Source organism: Nylanderia fulva, unplaced genomic scaffold (genome assembly GCF_048542155.1).
Source record: "Nylanderia fulva isolate GAGA-0341 unplaced genomic scaffold, ASM4854215v1 Scaffold22, whole genome shotgun sequence".
NCBI lineage: Eukaryota > Metazoa > Arthropoda > Insecta > Hymenoptera > Formicidae > Nylanderia > Nylanderia fulva.
The window spans coordinates 1,717,843-1,745,069 of record NW_028190285.1 but is presented as its reverse complement, the minus strand read 5'-3'; the positions used below and the strand labels follow the sequence as shown (position 1 = coordinate 1,745,069).

Genomic DNA, 27,227 nt, shown 5'->3' with positions numbered 1-27,227 from the left:
TATCGATTATTTTTCATCACATTTGTTTACGTCAATTTTACTTTCAAAAATCACATATATACAATAAATAATTATTCCCAGCTTGCAATTTTCATATACGGATGATGTCGCAGCCAGCGTGTTCAAGAATCCATCGAGCAGGAACGCAAATTTCTAAGGAGACGCCGTCTCGCTGCGCTTCCGATCGCGCGCATTCACCGGAAGAAAAAGCAAGAAAGGAAGGAGAAATGATGAAATACCTTGAGCCTCCTTGTACTGCACGATATAGTTGGTGATCGGTGCGCTGGCGTGGTTCACGTCGCGATCGTTCGCAGGCGAGGACCAGGCCAGCAGGATCGACCGGCTGCCCTGCTCGGCCACGTGGAGATTGCGTGGGAAATCGGGCGGCTCCTGCACCAGCAGGTGTATCGTTGCCTTGTCTTGACCGTAGGCGTTCGCGGCTACGCACACGTAGTCGCCGCGGTCCATGTGGCTCGCCTGAATGATCCGCAGCTCCGTGGTGACGTGTCCCGATGCGTCCGCCGTATTGTCCACCGCGTATCTGTATCCGGGGAAATCCCCGAGATGAGCGGTTGCCTGATTAATTCATACTCGCCGCGGTCGGAGCAATTGTGACATTTCACTTTAAATATACTATATTATATATATGTTTATATACAGTACTCTCCACAAGTTTGGAAACATCTTACATTTTATAGTTTTAAGCAATCGCATGGCAGCGATCTGTTCAGATTTTTGGTATGAATATATGTAGATATCGTAAGATATTTAGGTGGCGATATAAAAATGTCATTTAAATATCTTATGATATAATCATACAAAAAATCTAAACAGATCGCTGCCGAACGATTGTTTAATTGGAAAATGTGTTTCCAAACTTGTGGAGGGTATATTCTGTCAAGTATAATCTACCTCTGACAAATGTATTTTGCTACTGATTGTCGTTGCTGCTTTGACGTCGGAATAAGAATTAATTTAGAAGAGAAAAATTTGATTGATTTATTTATTTAATTCGGTTCGTGATAAAAAATTAATTCTTCCTCCCGCCAATAAATAAACAAATATTTCTCTATAACATTTACTTATAAGTCAGTAAAATTTCTCCCAGCAGAACAGATTTTTCTGCGTAATATCGAGTAATAAATTATATAGTAGCAAATTTTGACATATTTCTACATTTAATGAAATAGCGACAATTTTATTGCGATAATGTTCAACATTGTTCTTCTCTATAATTAAATTCGAGATTCATCATGCCTTTTATTTATTTAAAGTATTAAATTTTACAAAAACTCAAGACTAATTTCTCGACTCTAAATTGAGATCTCAGTTTTTTCTAGAAGATCTCCACTTTTTTAACATATATATATATTTCCAAGTTTTCAATATCGAAGAAGTTGGCAAGAAATCTTTATGCAGTTTCTAAAGTAATTAACCTAATTAATGAGCTCTACTTAAATAAAATTAAAATAGAAAAAGAATTTTAAAAAATTATGAGATTCATTCCGAATATCTCAATCATATCTAAAATATTACTTCTTATTGTTAGATCGACTTTAAATGCAGGGTAGCGTTCAAAAATTGATTCAAGTATTATCGATGTAAAAGGTGTATTGAACTGAAGAAATATATATATACACACACACATACCAACTTCTCAAATTTCTAAAGCATTTATCTAAAATCTAATTAAAATAGATTGAAAATAATTCCAAATATATTCCCAAAACAAATCTAGCTTATTTTAGCACATCATTTGAGCGAATAGCGAGATTTATTCTCGCCCCGAACGTTTCGCGAAATTAATGCGCGTGGATAACGTAGCGTCAAAATGAGCTTGCATCAAACGGCAAGTGCCGTTTCAAACCTGCGAGCTTTCACGCGACACGCGCATAATTAATTTCGATACGAACCTAACGTCGTAATTAGGATCGATCTTGCTGTCACGAACACGCCAGCTAAGATCAAGAGGCGCGTCTCCCTCGGCCTCGCAGCGCAATATTACGCTCTCTCCTCGTCGCACTGATTCCTGTCTCGTCCTTACTGTCACCTGCGGGCCCGCTGTAGTGGAAATTTTTCATCAGAACGTTGTTGTACGCACACAACGCCGGCAACTCACGACAGCACAATGCACATTAAATCACGACACGATAATAAAATCAATTTGCGCGATAAAATAAGGGAGAAAGAGAGAACTCGCGGAACTTCGCTCCTCTCATTTTTTTATAATTATAAACGAGCAGTTCAATTTGGTATTTACGTCCGACCTACGGTGCTTTATTGAATGCGGGTTTATTTTGTAGCCGAAACGAGAAAAAAAAAGATCAATTATCGACGCATGATGTTATCCGGAATAATCGCGCGTGTATGTGTGTACACGCGTGTATGCGCGCACGTACAGAGAGGAGGCTTTCATCCAGTGATGCGAAGCAATTATCCAGTGACGAATATTGCAGTAATACTATTGAATTTCCGACGGACCGTGTGTGCGCGAATTCAAATTAACAAATTTATTAAATTCATGACTGTCGCATTACATATCACCGTTCACGTACATATATCGCGTATCCTGCAATAACAAATTAAATTCCCGTCATTCTTTATATTTGGACTCCAAAGATCATTTTCAGAGGGATATATACAGAGTGTCCCGAATCTTCCTGTACCATCCGTTCATGGGAGACTCCTAAAGTTATTTGGAGACGATTTTTCCTCAGCGAAAATGTCGAGAAAGATCATCATTTTTTTAATGTTCTCAATTTTCGATATCATGTAGCTTAAATTAAAATTCAATTCAAGTAAACTGTACCTAAAATTAACTAAATAATGTATACTTTTGTTAATAATTAATTTTCACAAGGCTTAGTTTACAAAAAAACTTTTGTGCAACAGGTGCGCGGAAAGTCGCCCTTTCCGCACATGATGGGATTTTAGAAAGGGACCCCTTTCCACGCACCGGTCACACAAAATATCGTGACCAACATGTGCGGGTCGTCTTCCGCACTCTCGGCCGATTTACGATTTCCCGCACTTGTTAGCCAATATACTATTATAACTGGTGCCTGGACATTTTCATTGAGAAAAAATCGTCCCCAAATCGGCTGAAAATTCTCCCGTTAACGAATGATACGGTAAATCTGGGACACCCTGTACATTAGGTATCCGATTTTCTTTCGCGGTCGAAAAACGACACGTGGGTCGAAGAAAGCCGGTTTCGAGAGCGAATCCCGGGTATATCCTGCGCGCAGGATACCGTATCCAGACGTCGGCGGTAACTCTACGGTTACGTGAATATTTTACCATGAACCGTTAGCCGAATGAGCTTGCTGAGGCCGGGCCCGATGCCGTTGCTCGCCTGGCATAGATAGAATCCGCCGTGATCTCGCGATACCCGCGGGATCACCAGGGATCCGTTTCTGGCCACCCCGGCACCTTCCGTGCCGCCGTATCCGAGCTCCCTGTAGTCGCCCGTAGTTTCACCTGAACATGCAAGGAGATACATCTTTACCCATCCTCCTGCGCAATACTTTACGCATTATCCGGGCACTCTCGAATTTCAAACTCGACGTGGATCTCGTCCGCGAGACGATGACGCCTCTGTATTTAATCTGTTTTACAGAGAGAAGAGAGCCTTTCGAGTGGGTGCACGATACAGATAACAAGATCCCACTCTTCGCGTAATCTCCGATAAACTTTACTTTAATCGAATTTTGACCCGAGGACGCGACTACCGAGACGCTTAATTCTACAAGTTTGGCGAAAAAAAGAAGAAATAAGGTTCGGAGGGAAAATGATTTGAAGTTCGCAGCGCGAAATATCACCTTGTTTATGCCTATTACAAAAACACTCGCCGACTTAAATGCTGAGCAAACAAGGCGAAAGAAAGTTTCTTAAGCGCGAAGCGTTTTAAATGCATTTCCGAATACACGAACGTTTAAATGTCTCTGGAAAACGTAACGTGCTGGAAGCCGAATTGTAAGTACTCAAAGTGCATGTCTGCGAACGCCTTTTTTCTCCCTCCTCCACGTACATGTACTTTATTCGTTTATTCTATCTTTTCATAAATAAACGGGGTGGAAGTGGCAGATGTATCGCAGTATATACCGGTCGTGTAACTGTGTTGCAAACGGTAAAGATTTACTTCGCAGAAGAACTCGAGCTAGGTAAACCGAACGCTTTGAAAGCGTCGCTTTTGAGTAATCAGTCTTTTCGCGGGAGTCTCTTGCGAGAATTTATGTTTTATCAAAACTTACGGTAGCCGGTCTCTCTTTCTCTAAGCAAAGAGAGAGAGAGAGAGAGAGAGAGAGAGAGAGCTCGAAACATTCTCGGCCGATGTTAAATTGCATTTATTCAATCTAGCGGCGCAAGTAATAACAGCATTACGCCAAGTTTAATAAAACTCAGTTTAATAATAATCTACGTTTTCTTTGCGTGCACGCGATATGTAGGTCGTGAAACGTCTTTCTTTCACAAACCGTATCTTCCTTTCTTTCACCGTTATATTTGGACGACAGCCGATCGATGCTTCCCGATACCAGTAATGAATGATGGAAAATAAAAATATCCGTCCGTCAAAATTTCCTTTTTTTTAAATATTATTTTTTCGCGTGATATAACTTTGTATTTCAATGCACGGGACGAGAAAAACTTTTATACAGATATTGATATTCGAGCAACGAAACCATTTAAAACATCAGAACGCGTACAACTAGCTCGGAACCCAAAAACATTTTGCGGGCACAAACGCAGTCGTCTGTTTGCCGCAGTTAATTAAAATCAACAAAAACATTTCTCAAACTTGATAACAATCTCATCACTTTGTGATATAACTGTATCGCGCTAAGGCAGATGTGCAAAGCGTTTTTTTTTTTTTTTTTGGTTGAAATCTGACGTAGCCGCGGGCGGGAAATGATTGGCTGCGAGAATAAAATCAGGATAAACGGCAGAAAAATGCAGTTCGCGCGCCCCAAAGCGAGGTCGGAATTGCGAGCGAAAATGGAGAAGAGACGAGGGAGGGAGGAAAATCCCTCTCGATGGGGGTGGAGAAGGGGTGGGACACGGTTACATCAAATCCACGATCAGCGATTTGATGAAACTAATTATACGGCTCTCTCTCTCTCCACAGGTACGACTTATTTCTGACTACGATCGATATCTCTGCCGATATGGGGATCGACGATTCAGCGAAATTCATGATTGATTACAGTTCTCGACGTGTACTTTTTTTTTCTCTCTCCTCTTCGTCGAACTCTCTCTCTCTCTGACTTTAATGAAAATTATACATAGTGTTCGTGCAAACAAAGCTCTTGTCTAATGAGCATTAAGTGCTGGAAGAAATTGCAATAATACTCGCGTGGAGAGAACTGTACCGAATTTGCGAGTCAGACCGAAAATAAATAATTATATAAATTGACGTTTCAAAATTAACGATTTACATAATGTACAACCACAGTGCACAAAAAGCGAGTAATTATTTCAGTTACCAACTGTTTCTGTTGAAGCCAAAGAGAATGTTGGCTACTTCTATTAAATGGTGAAGTTATATATATATATATATATATATATATATATATATATATTTAGAGGGAGTTTTCAGGTGCGAAAATGTTCTCGTTTCTCGCGCTACATCTGAGAGACGTAATACATCTCCCTCGTAATGCTGGCGGAAGGAGAAAGAGAGGGAAAAGAGAATTTCCTCGCACCCCGAGATCCCACCTTTAAGAAGTCGTGACTTACCGATAGATTGCTTCCAAGTCACAGCCGGAATGGGGAATCCTTCGGCCTGACAGGCGATGGAGACGCCGTGACCTACAACCGCGTTCTGGTCGATAGGTTCCACGGTCCACCTCGGCGGTACTAAAAATACGAACCGATTGGTTTGAAAATCTTCCAGTAGCTAAAATTCGCATTATCCGAAATCTTATTGGACACGCCCGCGTTTCCGTTGCCATTCATCTCGAGAGAATTTCCGATTACGAATTATCATAATATTCGCGAACACGTATCTATGTGCGTAAAATTATATATAAAAAATGACAAACTTTATATGTTTTTATGTTTAAAATTATAAACTTTAGATATATATTTAAAATTTACAAGCTTTATATATACGTGTTTTGTAACTGCGAATAATAAAATTGACGAAAACACGAACGATATAGGTATACACAATATATCGATGTAATCCGCGCTTTATTACAAATTTATTATAAATTTTCATTTTACTTTATTTATAACATGTTGAGAGTAATACGCAATTTTATATTTTGTAAATTTGCGTTATTTCCTCGAGACAATATCATGTAAAACCATCAAACGGTATCGATCTCCCTTTCATAGCTGAGCCGCGATTTTATCTGTTATTATTCCGATCTAAAAATATATGATATGACAGGTTATTTACTTGAACAGTCATTCGTTATACATTCAAACATTCAATCGATATCCTATCGCGGTTTGAACGGCGACGAATACCGATGGCGATGACTAAATTAATGGTTTTTTTTTTCTGGTGTGTTAATAATTTATGTAACGCATGCATTTTTCTCCCAACTATGCTATATACTTACGAAAACTTTTTGCTGAAAAAATTGTAACAATATATATATATGTATATTATGCTACGAAATCCATTAAGACTACAGCTAAATTACTTGAATTGACGATGTTATGTATATGTATATAAATATGAAAAACAAATGTGAATGGATCTTTCTGTACCGAACTACTTTTAATCTCATCAAATATCATCAAGCAATGTTATATATGTATAATATGTATATGAAGGAAATAATAATTTAGTAGAATATATCTCAAAAATAAAATACAACGTGCATATCATTTGATACGGTAGGTAGAGGAAAATGTGATTATCACACAAATCTACATAAAACTAATATTATAAAAAAATCTAAACAATCTATTAAATTATATAGAAATCTATGAAATTATCGAATATATGAAAAGGGAAATATATGAAACGAAAGAAACATATTTTAACGAAAAAAATGTTCATCTAATACGTGAGAGTAAAATCGTTTATGAATCGAACTATAAATGTGTATTGGTTGAAAAAAATATAATACACATAATATAGTACGAATATAGAACGTAATGTCATGCAAAAATGCAAAAATCGATCATTATCATAAGGAACGTAACAACGCAAGCACCATTCCAAGTAAATAGAGCCGTAAGAGATATGATGTATAATATAAAATGCTTCCAGACAACGGACAACGACAAACGCAAACGATACCGTGACAACGTTACCGTAATGATAATATACGAAAATAGAAAAAGACACGTAGTATATAAGGGAAAGGTATCGCTTTTACATTCTTCCATCGTCATTCCAAGTCGCTCTCGCAAAAGAGGGGAGTCGTAAGGAAGGGAATTATAAACCAGAAACAGGTTAACTACGCGAATGCATGCTTATGCACACCCGTCATAGACAAATGTTGCATTACATTAGCACAACGTCTTGAATATATCAACTCGCTACGGATACTCTACCTAGTACATTCGCGAAAACGTTCTTTTAAAAATCTGTCAACACGTGGATGATACTTCTACAAACGCTCAAAAAACTGGAATTTCAATTTCAACATCGATCTCGGCGATGCTGCTCGTGGAAAACGAATGGGGGGACGATAAGAATAATCAAAAAATACATTTTATATATCAGACCTTACCGGCACGTCGACACGATCCTGTAAAGATTCGTGTATAACGTGTGTCAAAATTATATCCTCGCTTTTTGAAAAAAAAAAAAAAAAAAAAAAAACAACAAAAAAATTAATCCCCCTCGTCAAAATTCACAAATAGAATCGTCCTGACGTAGCAACAATCGTGAGAATCTACTTATCTCTCGGTGGAGACGAGCATGCAAAGAAGTAAAGTCGGCGATACATTTGTCGTGTACACGATTTCCATGTCGTCATCCGCAAGCGAAGTATTCCCTGCTTGCGTGGCACGCTCATCTTCGACTTACAACGGTAAATGAAAATTCTATCCTCGAAGACGAACGAAAGAAATCGGGATATGGCGGCATCGTGCCAGGTAATTTCGAATCGATTTTTCCTTCAATTTCGTCGCTTCGATTTTGCCTTTATGTGTTAAAAAAAGAAAAAAGTGTTTTTAAGCGATTAGCAAAGCAAATCAATGGGTATTTTCGCTGGATTGCTTCCTTTGAGTTCGATCGTCTTCAGACGTAAGTAGTATAGCCAGATATATGGTGCGCCGAAGCGTAAGTAGTACAAGATACGCTTGATACGGCCAAGTAGTACGACCAGAGAGAATAGTAAGAGTAAGTGGTGCAAAATGGCTTGTGATGCGACGGAGTATTGGAGAACAAATATAAGTGCATAATACAAAAATAGTATATATATATATATATATATGTATATAACGTGGAAATATCAATATATGTAAAATCGCGCACTGAAAGACATCCGTATGTATGCGTACCGATTGTAGTGGTAACGATACTATAATACTATGAAATTGAAAAGTGCAGTACGATGAACACAAAGCGAACTTGCAAGCGTATTGCCTTCCATTTGGCAGACGAGACAAATATTGGGAGGTTTCGGTTGCGCTCTATATATAATCTAGCTGCAGCATATTTTCAAAAAATAAAAAAAATATATATACATATATAAAAATGAAAAAAATTATACTTATGTATGTAATATTATTTTTATACTTAATATATTGAGACATATATATATAAGTATAACGCGACTCGAAAAATTCTAACTTCAATTATAACCATTGCAGACAAAGCAACAGACTTTAATTGCGCCACGCATTCATTACTTTAAAAATCGACTTTATAAAAAATTCGCAATTACGTCTTGAATTAATTCGTTAAATTTAATTCTTAAGCTTCTTATTTGACGGTTGTAATGCAAGGTCCAATTACTATTATATTATCTACTTCTTTGATGTTTATTCTTGAAAAATTGCAGCTTTGTAGATTCAACTTTCAATTTGTAATGCGCATACAGCCTTTGCGGAGGTTAAGGGATCGCATACCGCTCTGAGAAAATTTCTTTGCCGCGTGACAGTTTCGTTGGAAAATCTTTAATGGCTTTTAGATGTGGAAAACCCCAGCGATTTCGTTGGGTATTTTATATGTATTAGGAATGGCCATTTGTACCGTAATAATATATACGATCGTACTGTATAGCAACTTATATATGTGGATCAATATGAATCTTTTAATATCCAATGGAATTTAATCCGAGGTAGACACGAATAAAACATTTGTGGTGTTAAACATCGGGAACGTAATCCAGCGAAACCCATCAACTATTAAATCCTCTCGAAACTATTCTACATATCGCGTTAAAACTCAAATTCTGGCTATCAAATTTTCCTCATCTTCTAGATATTTGAGATAAATTAATAAATATAATAGATTCCATAAAAATAATTATAAAATAATTTCTTGGGTATATTTTACATATTTTTGTACTCTAACAATGGGCCAAAGAAAAATTCTCCCTAAAATATTCGATAATTAATATTCAATAATCGTGTCGCTCTCATAATAATTTATATATATTGCATAAAACATATGAATATCGATTTGAAAAATATATAGATAAAAATTTATATAATTTTTATGAAGTATGAAAAAAAAAATTTTCTCTCGACAGATATTTTTATTTTTCGAATTTTTTCAAACCTTATGCGCGTAATTTATATTTCATGATAAAACTTAATATTTTTCGCAAAAGAGAGAGGTAAATTTTTAAGATGGAGGATGATGCTTCACAAATTGGCGAAATCAGATACCAACGTATAAGATTACGATCCGGCGAATAGGGAGTCGTATCGCACGTCCCTTCTCGAGGGATGTCATCAACGACTCGGGTAAGTCGTTCGGGTAACCGGGAAGAGACAGGAGAGAGCGGATTAAATAAAAAACGGAAACCGAATAAACCCTGCTCGACGTTTCTCCGAATTTCGTCCTATAATACAAACTATAATACCTATCTTATATTATATGTGTACATGCGTATACACACACGTACGTGTATATACACATCTATATATACGCGAGAAAAATGGGACAAAGTTGCGAGAGAAAGAAAAAGAAAGAGAGAGAGAAATGGAAGGATAGCGTAAAGGAGGGTATCGTTATTTACGGACGCATTTATGTACACAGTTTTTCTTACGGCTACCATGTCAGTTTTTTCAGGACACCAACCAGCGACTGAGAGGCTGGTCGAGTGCTCGGCCAGGCCAGCGATGTTGCTGATCTGGCATGTGTAGTTGCCGCTGTGACTAGCGCTGACGCTATTTATCGTCAGGATGCTGGAAAACGGCGGATAGTCGCTTATCTGTATGCCGTTGCTGGTCTCGACGGTGGCGACGGTCTGGACCGACGACACCGATGTACCGCCGTCGCTCGCCCTGACCTGAATCGGTTTCTCGTCCATCAACCACGTGATGTTGAACGGCTGGTCGCCCTGGCTCGTCGTACACATAAGCTGTGTCCGCTCCCCCTCCATCACACCGTTTCCGAAATAAAACGGCGAGATCCGCGGCGGAACTATAAACGTTACACGTTTTGTGACATGATAACAGGTATGTTATGTATCGTCCTCTCTCTCTCTCTGGGTTCTCTTGCGCCAGCATTTAACCGCACCTAATCCTTCGGACCTCTCTTTTTTTCGTCTCGACGGCTAATAATAATATTTCAAATCTTCACAATTATAATTGTTGATCGTCAGTGATCAATTTTTTTCGCAAATAATGAGATGCAATTTAATTCGATCAAAAAACTGGCTATTCATTTATTAAAAATAAGTACACGCTACGTTTCGGACCCACATTGTGGTCCTTTTCAAGTGTTGTTCTTATTCAGCAAATACATTAATTAAAAACAGAAACACGAAAGTTGTCGATATGACAGGACAACTTTCGTGTTTCTGTTTTCAATTAATGTATTTGCTGAATAAGAACAACACTTGAAAAGGAACCACAATGTGGGTCGAAACGTAGCGTGTACTTATTTTTAATAAATGAATAGCCAGTTTTTGGTCGAATTAGATTGCATCTCATTATTTGTGAATATAATAGTTCACCTGTTAATTCGATCGTCCCTTTTTTCGCGAAAATCCAATAATCGCCCCATTCTACCTACAACCTTCCTTCGTTTCCGATTTCTTCGTACGGAAGAGACAGGTGCCACATTAGGTCGACGTACGGCAAGATCCGCGGAAAATTGCGTGGCACACGGTCATAAATATCGTATATACCGCACGCGGCCGTCGCGAATATAACGGCGCAAACTCGGGAAATGAACATTTACGAGCGAGCATAACTGTTAACGTCGGCCAATGTGTCTTTATACGAGGGGAGACCTGGTGCGGTGCGGTCTGGTGAAGTTGGAATAAGCTCGCGACCGCGCCCCTTCCACTAGAGGGGGTGAGAAGGGGATGGGGAGAGAGAAGGCAAAGGCGCAAAGAGAGAAGGAACCGGTTAATAAACCGTTTCGCGCTGATATGCGCGCGAAACTTTGCGCGGCACCTGCACAGCCTCCCCTTCGAGAATAGATTCCCTCGCGGAATCGGTGTAAACGCGACTTCCCTGGCCCGGCGAGATGCGCCATAACGACCGTACAACCGGCATGAAACATCCGCACGCATCTGCTCCCCCCATCCAAGACATAATACACACTCCTATCTCGTATCGCAGACTTACTTACCGGGCCCTATCGAGTAAACTTTTCAAATGCGGATGAAAAATTCAGGACCGCGAGAGATCTCCGGGCGAACATCGAGAGATGACGTATCTTTCTTCTTCGTTTCACTCATTTCTCTCTCATTTGATTCGGCATGCAAAGATTAAATATTTGCACTGGAAAAACATTTCGCTGCGTTAACAAAAATTCTGTTCGAAAGTAGACGAAATAGAATTACTGGTCGAGAATTCCTTTATATGCAACAAATATATCTTGTTTGCGCAAACAACCGATCGTTATTGCATTAAAAAGAATTCTGATCGATTTTCGAACAGAATTTTTGTTAATGCAACAAAATATTTTTCCAGGGTGTTTGTGAAAATTTCAGAGATCTCTCGTGTTGAATGCTCCTTTGGATATACAAATATCACTACTGTCTCTATGATAATATCGTAACAATATGATGATGAAAACGATGTCACACAAAGTATATATATGATGTACCTCGAGCTTAAACACATCATTATAAAAAACTTTTTGCTACATTAATAAAATACGGTGACTTCGTCATTAAAAAACGCCCAAAAAACGTGATATACCATACAACACAATAATTAGTAACAAAGTAATAATGAGTCATTCGTAAAAGAATACAAAAAACGTCTCCTACGATGAATGATGTCGTAATAGAAATGTCGTTAACAGCGATTTCCGTGTATATGTAAAGTATATATATAATATATATAATAATACTAGAGGAGAAATAGGCAAATTTATATAATATACTCAGTCAAAACATTACGTGTCTCTTGAATATCAATGCTGAACGATGCATATATACACCTGTGCGAATAAGAAGTAAAACCAGCACGAACTTTACGATAACTTTACCATCTCGCTGCGACATCGAGATTCCGACGAACGAAAATCTCTCTCTCTCTCTCTCTCTCTCTCTCTCTCTCTCTCTCTCTCGTGTTCCTTCTTACGTAAGAGCTTCGGTCCATTTCGCATCTTCTCGATGTCGCAGACAATACTTCGTATCTAAGTAATACATACTAGAAGTATGTACGTATAAGCGGCGAATGCCATCGAGCCCAGAGCTTTTCTATTATTTGATTTGTTTCTCTTCATTTTTATATTCTAATATATTTTTAGATTTTTTTCTGATTATTTATTCGGTTGCCTGATTCGGTAAAGCATCGACGGATTTAGACGTCTAGAGGCAAAAGAAACGTGGTCTTGGGCAAGTACAGCTCCGGACCGCTCATATAATGTTAATACGAGAGAGTCAAAGGCATTGCCAAGAGAGTGTACAGTATACGTACAATACACACAGGTATATCGACAGTGGTTGCAGGAAAACTCGATCAAAGCGTGCAGAGATTGGCGTGCAAAGAGAACGGCGTGCAGGACGAGAAAGAGTGAAAGGACGAGAGAACGATTCAAAATAGAAAGTAATCTGAGAAAGAAAGCCGGCACAACGCGCCGAATCGCATCCTGCCTCTTTTCTCCGAGTCTTTAATAGAAAATCCAGCGACTCTCGAAGAAGCGAATGCACCGATGCGGCGCGTTGGCGAACGCAGGCGTGCATCTTTGGACTAGCGTGTAGCAGAGAGACGGTCGCGCGTCTCGGATGATCTTGAAATCTTCCTGGGGGAAGATGGATGGAGAAATCATCCGAGGTGGGCGAACCGCAAGAGTAACCGGTCGACGTTCTTAAAGACGATGTCGAACGACAACGACGTTGGTCTCCGACGAAGATGGTCGCGCGAAGCAAAATTTCGCGACGTAATCACCTCCCTGCGGAGGTGAAATAAAATTGATTACGGTTACGCGCGCGCCCGCAAAGTCAGGACGCGTTTGATTGATCGATCGTCGCGGCGCGGAGCAACAACGGCGTGTGTTTTCTCCCTTACGTGCCGATCAATCAGTTACTTTTCCTTCGCCGCTCACGGTACACCGGTCAACGAACTGGAAAATTGCCAGTCCGGTCCTATCACGATCCGTGGGTTCAGCCTCGCGAATCTCAATGACAACAATCGCCGATCTTATTCCGCGCGAGACGTTGTCGTTGGCATTTCGATGAACGACGACCGGGTGCCGTGTTCCGGAATACGATGCTTCGCGTTTAAATGTCAAACAAAAAAAAAAAAAAAAAAAAAAAAAAATTGGGCGAGACATTCCGGAACGCGGCACGCGTACAACGACACCAACGGTGTACGTTTACCGTTGACGTGAAGGAGTGCAGAATGAGCGACGGTTGCGGCGCCATTGGTCACGCGACAGGTGTACGTGCCATTGTGCGCGGGTGCGATCGTGCTAATGCTCAGGGCGCTGGTAAAAGCGTCATGTTTCCCGATGGTAATGCTCTGTCTCTGGGACGAGGGGGACGCTTCGTCATGCCCGGGGCCGGAGGCGATTGTCATGGTGGCTGGGCCCCTAAGCTTAGGGGGGCCCACGTCCATCCCGGGACTGGCGGCCGGCGACCGACCGCGGCTGCCCGACGTCGGCGCATCCTGCGAGGCCGACGGCAACGTCCTGACCGTCTCTATCGGGACGTTATCTTTCAGCCATGTGAAGGTCAGTGGTAGGTCGCCGGTCACGACTACGCACTGTACGCTAGTACGGTCCCCTACGTTTAAATCGCGAGCAAAACTGAAAGGCGTGATTTTAGGTGGCACTGAAAGAACAATACAGACAAAGGTGGCATTCCATCAAAGCAGTTCAGATCACTAGAGAATCGCGCTGTTGTCGGGATATATATATATATATATATATATATATATATATATATATATATATTGTAGGAAACGAAAGAGATGTAGGAGGGAAGATGTGTGTGCAGGTGCAGGTATAGTGTGTGTGTGTGTGTATATACATATATATGAGGGAGGATAAACGGTCGTAATCGTCGTAATCTTCCGGGCGCTGCCAGACGCGCCTTCCCTTGTAAGTGTGCAAAGCGATTTTTCAAGCGACGCGTTCCAGCAGCACCGCCGGAGAAGCGACCTCGTTCGATACGGCATACGTCGAGCAGAGCTGGATCCATGAGACGCGGGATTAATCGATCGCTCCTAAGCGTCTTCGACGGCGGAAATCAGGACCGCGCTCGCATCAAGGAAACGAGAAAATACTACCGGTTCGAAATCGTAATAATCCTGATTCTCTCGCGTGATATTGGCTTCCGTCCATTTTGCGCGCGACTGAAAATTATTATATATATATATATATATTATCTCTCATGTATTATATCTTTTATGCGCGGTAGAAACAGAATTTTCGTTATTCACAAACGAGAGATTAACGCGAATCCAAATTAGACACGTAAAAATATTACATATTATTATATATTTTTTTTTTGATGGCGGGAAAAAAATTTATTATTTACAAACGAGAGATATAAGCGTGATTAACGCGAATATATTTAATTAGACATATGCGATATCGCGAGGAAATACGCTCCTGGGAGACGTCTACAGATCGATAGCGGGTTAAGAGAAAAGAACGTGTGCAATTTTAAAGAAAGAGGCTATCGCAGTGATTTTCGACGGAATATTCAGCTTGCCGACAATCTCTATAACAAGCTCCATATTTAGAAGAATAACGCAAACTGCGCGTGTATACACGTTAAACAAACGGGCGTGATTGAAAATTTCATAGCTCGAACGCGCAGGAGAGAGAGAGAGAGAGCTTCGAAGGAAACGTTCCATATTTCCGGTTACACGAATTATTAATCGTGTATATCTACCATTTTTTCCCGCGGATTGTCGGCAAATCTGACAGATTCCTCTTTATTCTCGTTTATATAATACCTATACACGATTTTACGAATTACGGGGTATTACTTAAATACTCAATGTGCAATATTACACGCGTTATGAAAACAATATTATACATGTACATATCGTCTCCGTACGTATACGGAGCACGTAACCATAATGGAGAAAATATTAGGAAGGATCGAAAGACGTTTTTCCGGTAATACCCCGTGGCAACATCTGTAGTACGTCGCGTCGTCGGTCCTATATATATATGTATGTTACATTACGTACATACGTGTGTCAGCTGGATTTTTATGTACATGAGTACACGAGTACATAAAAATATACGGAATAGAACAGAGCAGTTAGGCGAGCGCGTGCAAAGGAGGAATGCTTGAGCGATGCAGTGAGGTGCTTGTGCCCTGTGCATAGGTCATTTCCGGACACGTCTTCTGTAAGCGCGACATACGCCCGCGCACGCATACATATAACCGACAAATGTTGCCGGAAATCACGCGCGTTTGCCCTCTTTTGGAGGGAATGTTGCACGTGCGAGAGACGCGAGTGAAAAAAAAAAAAAAGAAGCGACAATAGTCGCGCAAAATATTTCGTCGTTTTTTTCTCTTCATTTCGAATATACAATTCTCGTTTAACTTGCTATCTCGACCGATATTTCGCATACTTTGAAATATCGATGTGATATATGATATACTTAATGTGGAAAATTGAGCGCGAAAAACAATCGATTAAACGAATGTAATTTGATTTCAAAATGCGCCATTTCCGCACAGACATCGTGTATATATTTTTTATATGTATATGTGCACACACACATGCGCGCGCGTTACGTGACACAGTGAAACATATAATATATATATAAAATAGTCCGTCTCAAGAAAGGTCTCATACGATTTCGGAGAAGCCGTTCTTAGAATCCAGGGCGAGAACGGGATTGAAAAACTGCGCAGTGCCTTGACAGAGAAAACCTAAACAATATAGCCTTTCCCTTTTTCCTTTTTTTTTTTTTCGACAATAAAAAATTGCGACTGCCGAGCGATATATAGAAATAAATGATCAATCAAAAAACCGAAGAAAAATTAACAAGGTTATTTTTTACAATCTTTCACAACGTAAAAAATAAAAAAAATATTCACCCTCGGTATGATACAGAACTATCTGTCTTCATTCTAATTTTTTTTTGTATGCAACCCGCATCAAACACTTCGCGATCGATAGATCACGACAGATCGATATACGAGTCTCGTGCGAAAAGCACACGACGTTATATTCCGAGGGAGGACGATGCGCAATGCGATAAAGCGAAGACTCGGGGGGTTCGATGTTGTCTCGCGCTAATTAATCCTGTCCAACGTCAAACAACGCACCATATAGAGTTTGCTTGATGAACCTAATAGAAACATTATGTAAAGATAAATTCGGCTGTGCGTCAAACGCGCACGTCGAACACACGTCGTTGGTATATATATATATATGTATATATATATATATATATATAAACTGCCTGCAATTAATACAGTTGGACGAAGGTGACGGCAATGGATAGTTAATACACATTGTTCGGCAAAGGGAGAATACATATTAGCGTGATATCCATAATCGCGGATCGATAGCGCGGAAGTAAATTGCGAAATTGCGGCCGGTTAGGACAATCCGGCGTGAGAAAATTTCGTGAAATTTTAGGCGAAACTTTTGTCCAAGAAAATCTGGACCCGTATAGTTGATTGAAATTTTCAAAGAGATATTTTCACACACAAAAAAAAAAAAAAGATATGCGCTACGCACATTTTACATACGTCGTATTATATTATTGTTACATCGTAATAAAAATGTGTTAATTAAATGTATATATCGTGTTAAAAGTACTGTGTAAAAAATATGATCTCTCTCGGGGGTGATTCAGATATGATCTTTGAAAGTAAGGGGCGAATATCGCGCTTTATTTTACACGGAAGCTACCTCTTCATTTTCGAATATTAATTTCGCGAATACTTTGAATTCCGGGTATTCAATATTGCGGGAAATTATGCAGAAACTATTGGCCATGTATTTACTTACCTAAAACGTTCACTTCGACCGTACGATACGCCGTAAAATTATGTTTGTTTCTGGCAGTGCATGTGTACGTGCCTGCATCGGCACTGCGTTGCACGGTATCGATAAACAGGGTGCCGTTGGCGACTCTTTGTCTCATATTGGTAGGCAGTTTTACGTCCCCTGATAACAGTGTATACAGCATCGTTACATTTAAACGGGGAGGGCTCTTCTCTCTATGCATTGGAGAATATTCGAGATATTCGATAATATAATGTGCTTTCTCTATTCCGAGAGGCGCAAATATCTTCAATCTTCGACGTTCTAGTTAACTATATTGTATACTAATCGCGTAAAAGCGAATTTCCAAACATAAATGAAATAAACTTGTCAAGCTTTGCGCCTCGCGAGTAATTTAATCGATGATGTATATAATTACGAGCGTAAATAAGGATTATATTAATCAATGCCGAAGAAAGAGAGGTTTTAACACTCTTCTCCCGCAATGAAAATATTGAATGGCCAAGCGAACGCGAAATTCCCGTTGTACGGTCGAGAGGATTAACAGAAATGACACACACAACGCTTACCTTTATCCCACATTATCGATTCAATAGGATAACCGGCTACAGGACACTTGATATATAGTTGCTTGCCGGCGACCGCTGAAACGGGCGACATCGGTCTGACGAATGGCAGTCCTGAGATTAGAAAGCAATAAAGGTGGTTATACTACGGGCCACTCGCGAAATAATAGTATGAGATAAGTTATCAATTTCATGGTGAATTTAATTTTATTAATTTATTTCCCGACTTGATCAACCACTGGAAACAATCCGAAAAATGCTACGTAAAACTAATCCTTAATGTATCTCGGAATTTAACGATTCTCTAAAATTTCTCAATTTTATATTTAGAATAATTTAGAATTTTCTCGACAAGCGAAGATTTGATACTTTTATAATTAAACGGCATTTTAAAATAACATTCAAGCAGAATAAACTGCTCTCAAAATTGCTAACTATTTTATAATAGTGAATTTATTAATTTATTGTCCAATTTTGGTTAAAACTAACACTATAAATAATCTAAAAATGCTATGTAGAATTAATCCTTAATCTCTAAATTTAACGATTCTCTAAAAATATAACTCTAAATTTTTATTTAGAGTAATTTAGGATTTTCTTGACATATTTCTGAATATTTTGATAATTCAACGGCGTTCTAAAATAGCATTCGAGCAATAAGAACTGCTATTGAAACTGATAACTATTATAGAATATTTTTATTACGACATGTAAATGTACAAACATTGAATGCAATGTCGTGAAGAATATAGTTCTGACAAAAAGTATAACAAAAAGTACAATGGATACGGAAGAAAATATACGAAAATTGTTGAACTTTGTTTCTTCATGAGAGAGGATATTTTTATTTTATATATTTCAAGAGTAATATTTAAAAAATAAAAAATATATTATTTTAGTATTACGGTTTGCTTTACCATAGAGCATACAGCACAAAAGCTTTCAATTTCCGGAGAGCTGAATCTCCAGCTCTCTCCTCTCTCTCTTAATGTAACAAGAGTAGTTTACTTTCACATCTATCGAACGACTTTATATTTTCGGATCGCTCTTATATATATATATATATTTAGTAAAGATTATGATGCTTATATTTGAATTTGCAAAATGCACATGAAAATAATATCAAAACCGGTGAATTCGGAATAATTATTATTTTCATCCGTCAATATATATCTTCGCAAGAAAAAGGCGAGATATTTGATATTCATGAATTTAAAATTCATATCGAGACTCCATTTTGCCGGAGCAAAGACGGACGGCGAACCATAAATTATGGCAAGTTTAACAGAGTTGTAGGGAACGGCATGCGGCAGTATAAACGTACCTAATTACGGGAAAACGTATTTGCGACCGTGACTTTCGCGCTGACTCACCGTAAATATTGAGCCTCGCCGAGTGCCTGGCTTCGCCGGCGCGGCTGCCGGCTATACACTCGTACTCGCCGCCGTCTTCTGGCTTCACGGTCGTAATATTAACGTGGGATATTACGTCCCCGTACACGGTCACGTATTGGCCAATCAGAAGTCTGTCGTTTTGTGGAAGCGGAAATCCATCCAGCAGCCAGGAAATTTGCGGCGTGGGATTACCCGCGGCGCTGCATTTCAGGGAAACCGATGGACCGGGCTGCATTGTCTGTTCGATAAACCTGTAGACCAGCTGCGGCGCGATCTCTGTTAACAGACGTTATGGGCGAGATTACGCATACCCCAAAGTTCCCAAATGTTACCTCTCCTATTCTCTCTATATCTACTCCACTGCTGCATCTATTTCCGCGCTTTTTTTCCTTTATTACCCTCTTCTCTCTCTTTCTCTCTTGTATATACGTTGGAATCGATTGTCGAAACGTGAAAGCGGACCATGTGAATTTAAGTTGGTGACCTGGCGATATCTCTCTCTCTCATCGATTTGTGAAGCCATTTAAAAATAATCTAGATAAAAAACTATGTCAATTGTCGTGGCGCAATCATCGATCCGCTGGGTTATTTAAAAAATATCTAAATGAAGAAAAAAATTCGCAATATATAGACGACAATATCTCGTTGACCGAAAAAATTACAAAATAAAAAAAAGTAATATCACCTCGACTGATTAAGTTGTAAAAACAATAAAACAAGAAAATTGTATATTATTGTTAGAGATTATTGCGTGCGAACGAGTCGAATCGAAAAAACAAAGCGAAACTATGCATGTAAACTATCGTATGTAAATATTGAACAAAATATGTCAAATATGTAAACTTTCGTTTCGCCAACTTCTAAAATGGCACGATGATAAATTTATAAACTTTCATAACGAGAATATATATATATCCGTAGAAAGATAACATCAACTTTGCCGAAAGTTTTCGTATTCATTCGCGGAGAGGATCTCTTTATCGCCATCGGCGTTATTGATATCGATATTGATGAATATTTATTGATATAAGGACGATATATATCTCGCAACTTTTTTTTTTTAAACCGACATAAACACGAGACGCGCAAAATTCACAACGAATTCCTTCCTTCCTACTTATCCTAATTATAATTTTTATCCAGAAACAGACGGGGAAAAAGTCGTGCGATTTATTCTGTGCGAATTAACTCGATAGTTAAAAGTTGAAAACTCGCTGGCGCAAACATCGGGCTCGGAGTTTGTTCAATGTATAATTAAAAGGCTACGCAGTACTCCATTAGTAAATTAACAATTAGGCCGACTAATTATTCTGTCCTGCAATTCCGCACTTTATCGCGTATGCGAGAAGAAATCTTGGGTCGCGTATTTTTCAACGTCGCAAACTAATACCGCGATACTTTAAAAGCGACGCGAGTATCAAAAGATATATATGTGCTATTGCGGTAAAAACATTTCTCGTTGTAAATAAGGTTTAAATAAAATTTCCAGAGACATTAAAGCAATAACTTGCTCTTCGGAACGTCTGAGGGAATCGTCGATGCAAACGCAACTAAATATTCTCTCCTCTGTTACGATAACAAAAGTGAGAAAATTAATTGCGTTTGCACAGCGATGTATAATTTTAAATATAATATGTAATATCATTAATTTATTACATATGTCAGGCGAAATTTTTCAAATAATGTATTTCTATTGTATGCATGACGGCGGATAGAAATTTTTTATACTCGCGTTACAATTTCGCGTCTGAAATAATTCAATGCTCAAAAACGTCAAAAAAATGACGCATTTGTTCACCTTCTCCCCACTATCTCACGACAGCCGTAACTATAAAGGTTAATATAATTCGTTCGCGCTCTAACTAATATTAATTGGCGCTGTGCCGTTGTGTTTTCTCGAAATTTCAGGAAACAACTCGCCGACACCGGCGTGGGGAAACTGAGCTCACGCTTGTTTGTGCGAAAGTTTCTCGCTAAAACGCAACGGAGTAGTATTTTAGAGTATATGTATATATATGTATATGTACATATACATACGTATAAAATCCGTAACACACGAGAAACGCCGAAATGCGCTCTGGAGAAATGACAAGCGATAAAGCGTAATTTGTATGAGCGATATATCTTTCCGCACGCGAGTGAACCCACGCGCGCGTTTTCTCCCGTGTGCAATACCGAGCAAGGCAAATCTCGAAATGACAGAATTACATTAAAATAATCATGACGCAAAGATATCGCGTTTGTGTGCGTGTAATTCCGAGCGCGGAGGAACCGCGTTGCGCGCCGAGGGTGAATTTTCGCGAACTCGTCGACGTGTGCCGCCGACATCCGAGCTTTCATCTCCCGACGTGTACCTATGACGTAGACATAAATAGACGTAGTCGCGTAGCGTCCCGAAACCGAGCGCGGCCAGCATGCAAAGCATCGGCAAAACCGCAGAAATCTCGTTAGCGTATGCAAATCCGACGAGTGATAGTAGTAGTGATGCTAGTGGTGGTAGTAGAGAGTACTAACTATCCTATCGTGCCCTGGGCGATCACCCTCGCCTAATGTACATCTCTATGCCCCGCAGCTTAGAAATCATGGAGAGGCGGGAAGAATCCTAATGATAAGGTAATAGGCAACCCGGCCCCGAACTTGGACTACGACGTAAATTACTAATTTTCTATCCGTCACCCGGGCGACGCGACGGCTTCATCAACCGGATATGAATAGCGATATTACGCGACATTGTTGACGTAACGCAGACGTCGGCTGCGTAATTATGTCGGGCGATGCAATTATCCCTGTTACATTTTTCTATCCTATCGAAAGTTTACGCAGATGTGCGTTAGGTTACATCGTTTTTTCAGTGTTGCGCTTAAATTGTACAATTAACTGGATCTATAAAATTATATATGGCGAATCATCTGGATAATTTCCATTTTTACGACCGCTTATATAAACACAAATATAAAAAATGTAAATTATAAAAGGAAAAAAAAGCTTAAGTTCTGCCACTCGGTAATAATATTTAAGTATTTTTGTGTTATGACTCTAAACCAAATTATCTGAACATTATTCTAGATAATTTAGTAAAGATAACACTTTTTTTTTTTATTTAAGATGCAGATGTAGAATACATATTTTTATTATCTATATAAAGATAAAACGATGTCAAAATTTCATCTACAATAGATGATCATTTATATAATAACAGCAAACACTGATTATTTTGGATGACACAGAGTAGTGCTCTCTCTCTCTCTAAACAATTTAATATTCTGTTAAATTGTTATTAATAATTAATTAATTAAATTTTTCGTTGAAAGTCTTTTGACTAGAAAAAAATTGAAGACCGAATTAATTAAGAGCCGGGAAAAAATCGAGTTAGAAATAAAGAAGAGGGATGAAAATAATAAGTAATTTAACTCGTAATCTCTTTTTCTCTCCCCCCACCCCCAACCCCCTACCTCTCTTTTCATCTCTCTTTAAACTGGGATCATGATAGAAAAAGAAGCAAGCTGTACACGGTATCGTGTTTCTGACGCACCTCGAGAATGGTATCCAAGTGGAAGCCATAAGCGATTTTGAAAGAAAATTTAAAGTTTCAAAGGTCATAAAAGTTACCAAATGCTGGAGCTATATAAAGGTTAATGGCAGCGAAAGCCCGTACGAACTTCCAGAAATGTACAAATCGCTCGTAAGAACGGGCACGAAACTCGGCACGTTCTCTTGCCAGGAGCAATATCCTCGAGAGAAGGAAGTGATATAAAATAAAATAGAGGCTGACTGAGAGAACCAACATGGAAATTACATCTCGGAATCTAATTAAAAAATAATATATTTTGCCATACGAAAAAAAAAAAAAAGAACGAATATCGTATTTAATATTAACAGCTTTTACGCAACCTCTATGATGATAATAATTAATAGCGTAATCTATATTTTTCTAATAATAAAAGCGGCCGATATAATATGTGAACAGGGAGGTGCGTTGCGCCAAAATTGTAAGCTCCCTTATTTTTCGCGAAAAATTTCACCAGAGGCAAACTGCTCTCTCTCTCTCTCTCTCTCTCTCTCTTTTTTTTTTTTACATGAAACACCGCGCTCTCTAAGTTACTGGACGTGTTCCGCGTGTGTCATATGTTACCCATGTGGTTCATCCAATAGTTGGCCGCGACGTTATCCGCATGTGTGAAACGTATATCGTAAATCGCTTTTATTATATTCCGGGCAAATTCGCGAGTCGTGCGGTTGTCCATCGGACATTGATGCGCGACGGTGGAGGTCTCGTACGAGGTTTGGCGCACGGGAGAGAGCAAACGAGGCCATTTTCGTACAAAAATGGCACGTATCCCGGGGCGAAACGATGGAAAATACGTTACGAGGGAACGTTGCGCAAACAGGCAAACCTCCCCTCTGACCCAACCCCCGATTCCCCAAACGCACATGTTTCCGTGGCCGTTAACCAACATTTTCAAACCGCGGGCAAACCAAGTTTCTGATCAAGTTCGCCAAACACTCGTACATCGCTCACCCGAACTCTTTATTACGTAATAAAAAACAATAATAAAAAAGATCAATCAAAATTAATATTGGACGCTAGTGGTGAAGATAAACTTGGCAAAATTGATTTCGACGTAACTAGCAATTTTATTCAATACTTTCACGAAATGAGATCTCATTTTAATTGGTGGAATTCTCACTTGATAAGGACCACAACCAAATGGTCGAAACGTCGTGAAAGTATTGAATAAAATTGCTAGTTGCGTCGAAATCAATTTTACCAAATAAAAAACAAAATAAAAAAAATGTTGAAAACACATTCTAAGACTCCACTTGTTTACATCGATGATCGTAATTCATCGATGTAAATTTTCTGTCGATTACAGCTTTGCAGTTCATATACAGAATGTATCTAAATAAGTGCGAGACATTTTAGGAGATGATTCTTTGTTGAAAATTAAAGGGGGTTTCTTATATAAACTCTTGTATCCTTCCATGAAGAGTTACACTTTTCTAAAGAGGGAGGATTTTTCTAAAAATTAAATTTTTCTTTTTTTTCTCAAATTTCAGACAAATTAAAAAAATGAAATGGAAAATACATCCATGCTTATATAAGAAACCCTCCTTATTTTTCGACAAAGAATCACGTCTTAAAATGTTTCGCTCATTTGGATACTCCCCGAATAACTGTGGAGAAAAGAAAAACTAAGACCCAAGCATATATATTTTGACTGGATCAAGTAGCTTTGGGAACAATAGAGAAAAGGAGAGAGAGAGAGAGAGATGATAATGCGATTGGCGTACAGTTGCGCCATCGTCGTGAACGAAATTCGGGCAGAGTTAATCGAAACCGAGTCCGCGATTATCGTTCTCCGCAAATGGGAGCACGCTCCGCAAAGCACAATCGGAAGAGCGATGGGGGGCACTTTCCAACAAAAATGGCACGTAGCCTGCAGGAAAGTCGCGCTGCCTCATGATGGAAAAATGCGTTACGACGGAATGGCACGCGAACCGTGGAATGGACCGTGCACGATGGAAGAGTTGCTCGGGCATTAAGCAACGTTAAGCCGGCGGAACTGCTTCAACAACAACGAAGGCAACAACAACTTTCTTTCATTCGAATCGACAAATATTTATGGCACTGTACGCTGCCCGTAAATACTTCCTGTAATTAAGCGACGGAGGATTAACTACGGGAAAAGAGCCTCTCGTCTTCGTAACAATAAAGATATAATTGTCGAGTAATGAAAAATCTCTCAACCATTCGCTGGTAATTCATATCGTGAAATTTCGCATTCATAAGATATAAAGATTAATCTCGAAGAGAAAAAAATTGTAATGGTTTAATCGCGTACTTGGCTCGACTTAATCGAGAGGTCTCTTCGCTACAATAGAGAGTCCGAGAGATTTTCGAGCTTACAACGACGAGTGTTCGTAATCGACCGAGGGCGGATATCGCGATATACACTAATATCGAGAAAGCGGAGAAATTCCTTACCTCCTAAGCGGAGTTCTGCAATTCCTTGGGCCATTTCGTACTCGTTCCGCACGAAGCACTGGTACATGCCGCGGTCCTCTCTGGCGACCGACGTCACGGAAATACGCTCGCTGGAGACGGTCCTTACGCGGGCGCCCGTTCTCAATGGCTGACCGTCCTTCAGCCAATAGAGAGCCGCCTGCGGAAATCCACTTGCGGTGCACGTCTGCAAAGGAGTTTAGACGGAAGGAACTGATGAGAATGAAGAAAGGAGACGAGAGAGGGCCACGTGTCCCTCTGCCTCTTCTTCTTCTCGAGAAAAATCAGATCTATATACGTACACTCGTGAAAACGTGTACTCGGATTCGCGTATTCGTATCCACGACTGGCATTAATTTCCGGCACGTAGAGATTCATTTCCCGCGTCATCGACAGCGCTTTATCGTATTTATAGACGAGTGAAAACGCCACGGTAAATATTCATAATCGAAGTGCTCGATATATTGTAGACGGTCTATCGGAGAACATCATTTTCGCATTATTAAGATGCATCGAGTTCTCTCTCGAATAAGAACTCTGCAATATTTGCAATATCGATTTCGCGAATCCAGAATCAGAGATTATATTTCTATCTTAATTTCGTCCCTCTCTCTCTCTCTCTCTGCGTAACTCTCCCTCGCGAATGAATATTTTCAAGAATATTTCCGCTCTCGCGAATTTCTCGCTTTATCATCATCGGTCGACGACAATCAATTACCAGATAGGCGGATTTCCCCAGATCGACGGTTTGTATCGCCGGTTGTACGTGAACGCTGAGCGGCGCAGACACGGTTAATCTGATCTCCAAAGTCTCGCTGCCTTCGGAATTGCTGGCGGTGCACATGTACGAGCCGGCGTCGTTCTCCTCGATACTCTGGATGATCAAGGAACCGTCGCGCACCACGTAATGTCCCGACGACTCCTCGATCGGCTCCTCCCTCTGATTCCGGTTGTAGTACCATCTACAAGCAAAATTGAAAAAAAGACAAGTGATTAAATAAAAAGATGTATGTGCAACACATGGAAACAATTCGCGGGTTTAATCCGCGATTTCGTCCGAGCGAGGGCAGACACATAAGCAGACATTCGAAAACTCGACGCATTGTCTCGGCAATGTGTATGCAAATTAGCATTTCCCGCGCTTCGTCAAAGCGCCTCGCGACGATGCTATGTTATTATTATTATTATCATCATCTCGAGTTACCTAACCGGCGAGAGAGAGAGAGAGATCTCGCGAACACGTTACGTTTGCGCACACGTCTGTCCGAAACTGCGTATCTCTCCACTGCACACGTTTACCACAAAATAACTATTGTTTCATCGGAAGAGCCGAATGCATTTTCTCCCACTCCCATCTCGTACATTATTGTATGGCCATATGCCGTGTATATTACATTTTCTCTCTTTCTCTAACTCACTTCTACCGTGTATGCAACATCAGAGATACCGAAGCGACGCTTGCAAAACGTTCACTTTTAAAGGGCATGCATTTTAACGATATTCGTCGCGCGATAATTCACACGGTCACGCGACAAAAATAGCATTAAAATGTGTGCTTATGAATTACCGTCGATCCACACGTAGATTCAAATATAATAGCTTTATCGCAAATTACTCTCAACCCCGGCGGGAGAGAATACGTGAATGTCGGGGCTAAAAAACAAACGCTGTTTATCGCTAATGTATTACGGGAGCAGTATATATATATATATACCAATGATTAAGGGCGGA

The 27,227-nt window shown here is 39.6% G+C and overlaps 1 protein-coding gene across 6 annotated transcripts in view; it reads right to left on the bottom strand.

Annotated features, from left to right (window-relative positions):
- LOC114932677 (cell adhesion molecule Dscam2) overlaps positions 1 to 27,227 on the bottom strand; it is an 83,932-nt gene that overhangs the window by 14,260 nt on the left and 42,445 nt on the right. For 4 of the 6 annotated variants that reach the window (XM_085482800.1, XM_085482801.1, XM_029304995.2 and 1 more), the window contains 10 exons: positions 26,215 to 26,458; positions 25,479 to 25,683; positions 19,472 to 19,768; positions 18,102 to 18,212; positions 17,536 to 17,694; positions 13,926 to 14,378; positions 5,737 to 5,856; positions 3,301 to 3,480; positions 1,914 to 2,061; positions 240 to 541 (listed from right to left, as the gene is read on the bottom strand). In XM_085482800.1, the coding sequence (XP_085338926.1) occupies positions 240 to 541; positions 1,914 to 2,061; positions 3,301 to 3,480; positions 5,737 to 5,856; positions 13,926 to 14,378; positions 17,536 to 17,694; positions 18,102 to 18,212; positions 19,472 to 19,768; positions 25,479 to 25,683; positions 26,215 to 26,458 (2,219 nt within the window). Of the gene's footprint in view, positions 1 to 239; positions 542 to 1,913; positions 2,062 to 3,300; positions 3,481 to 5,736; positions 5,857 to 10,219; positions 10,565 to 13,925; positions 14,379 to 17,535; positions 17,695 to 18,101; positions 18,213 to 19,471; positions 19,769 to 25,478; positions 25,684 to 26,214; positions 26,459 to 27,227 lie in introns of all 6 variants that reach the window. The other 2 variants (XM_085482802.1, XM_085482803.1) reach the window with 2 other exon arrangements.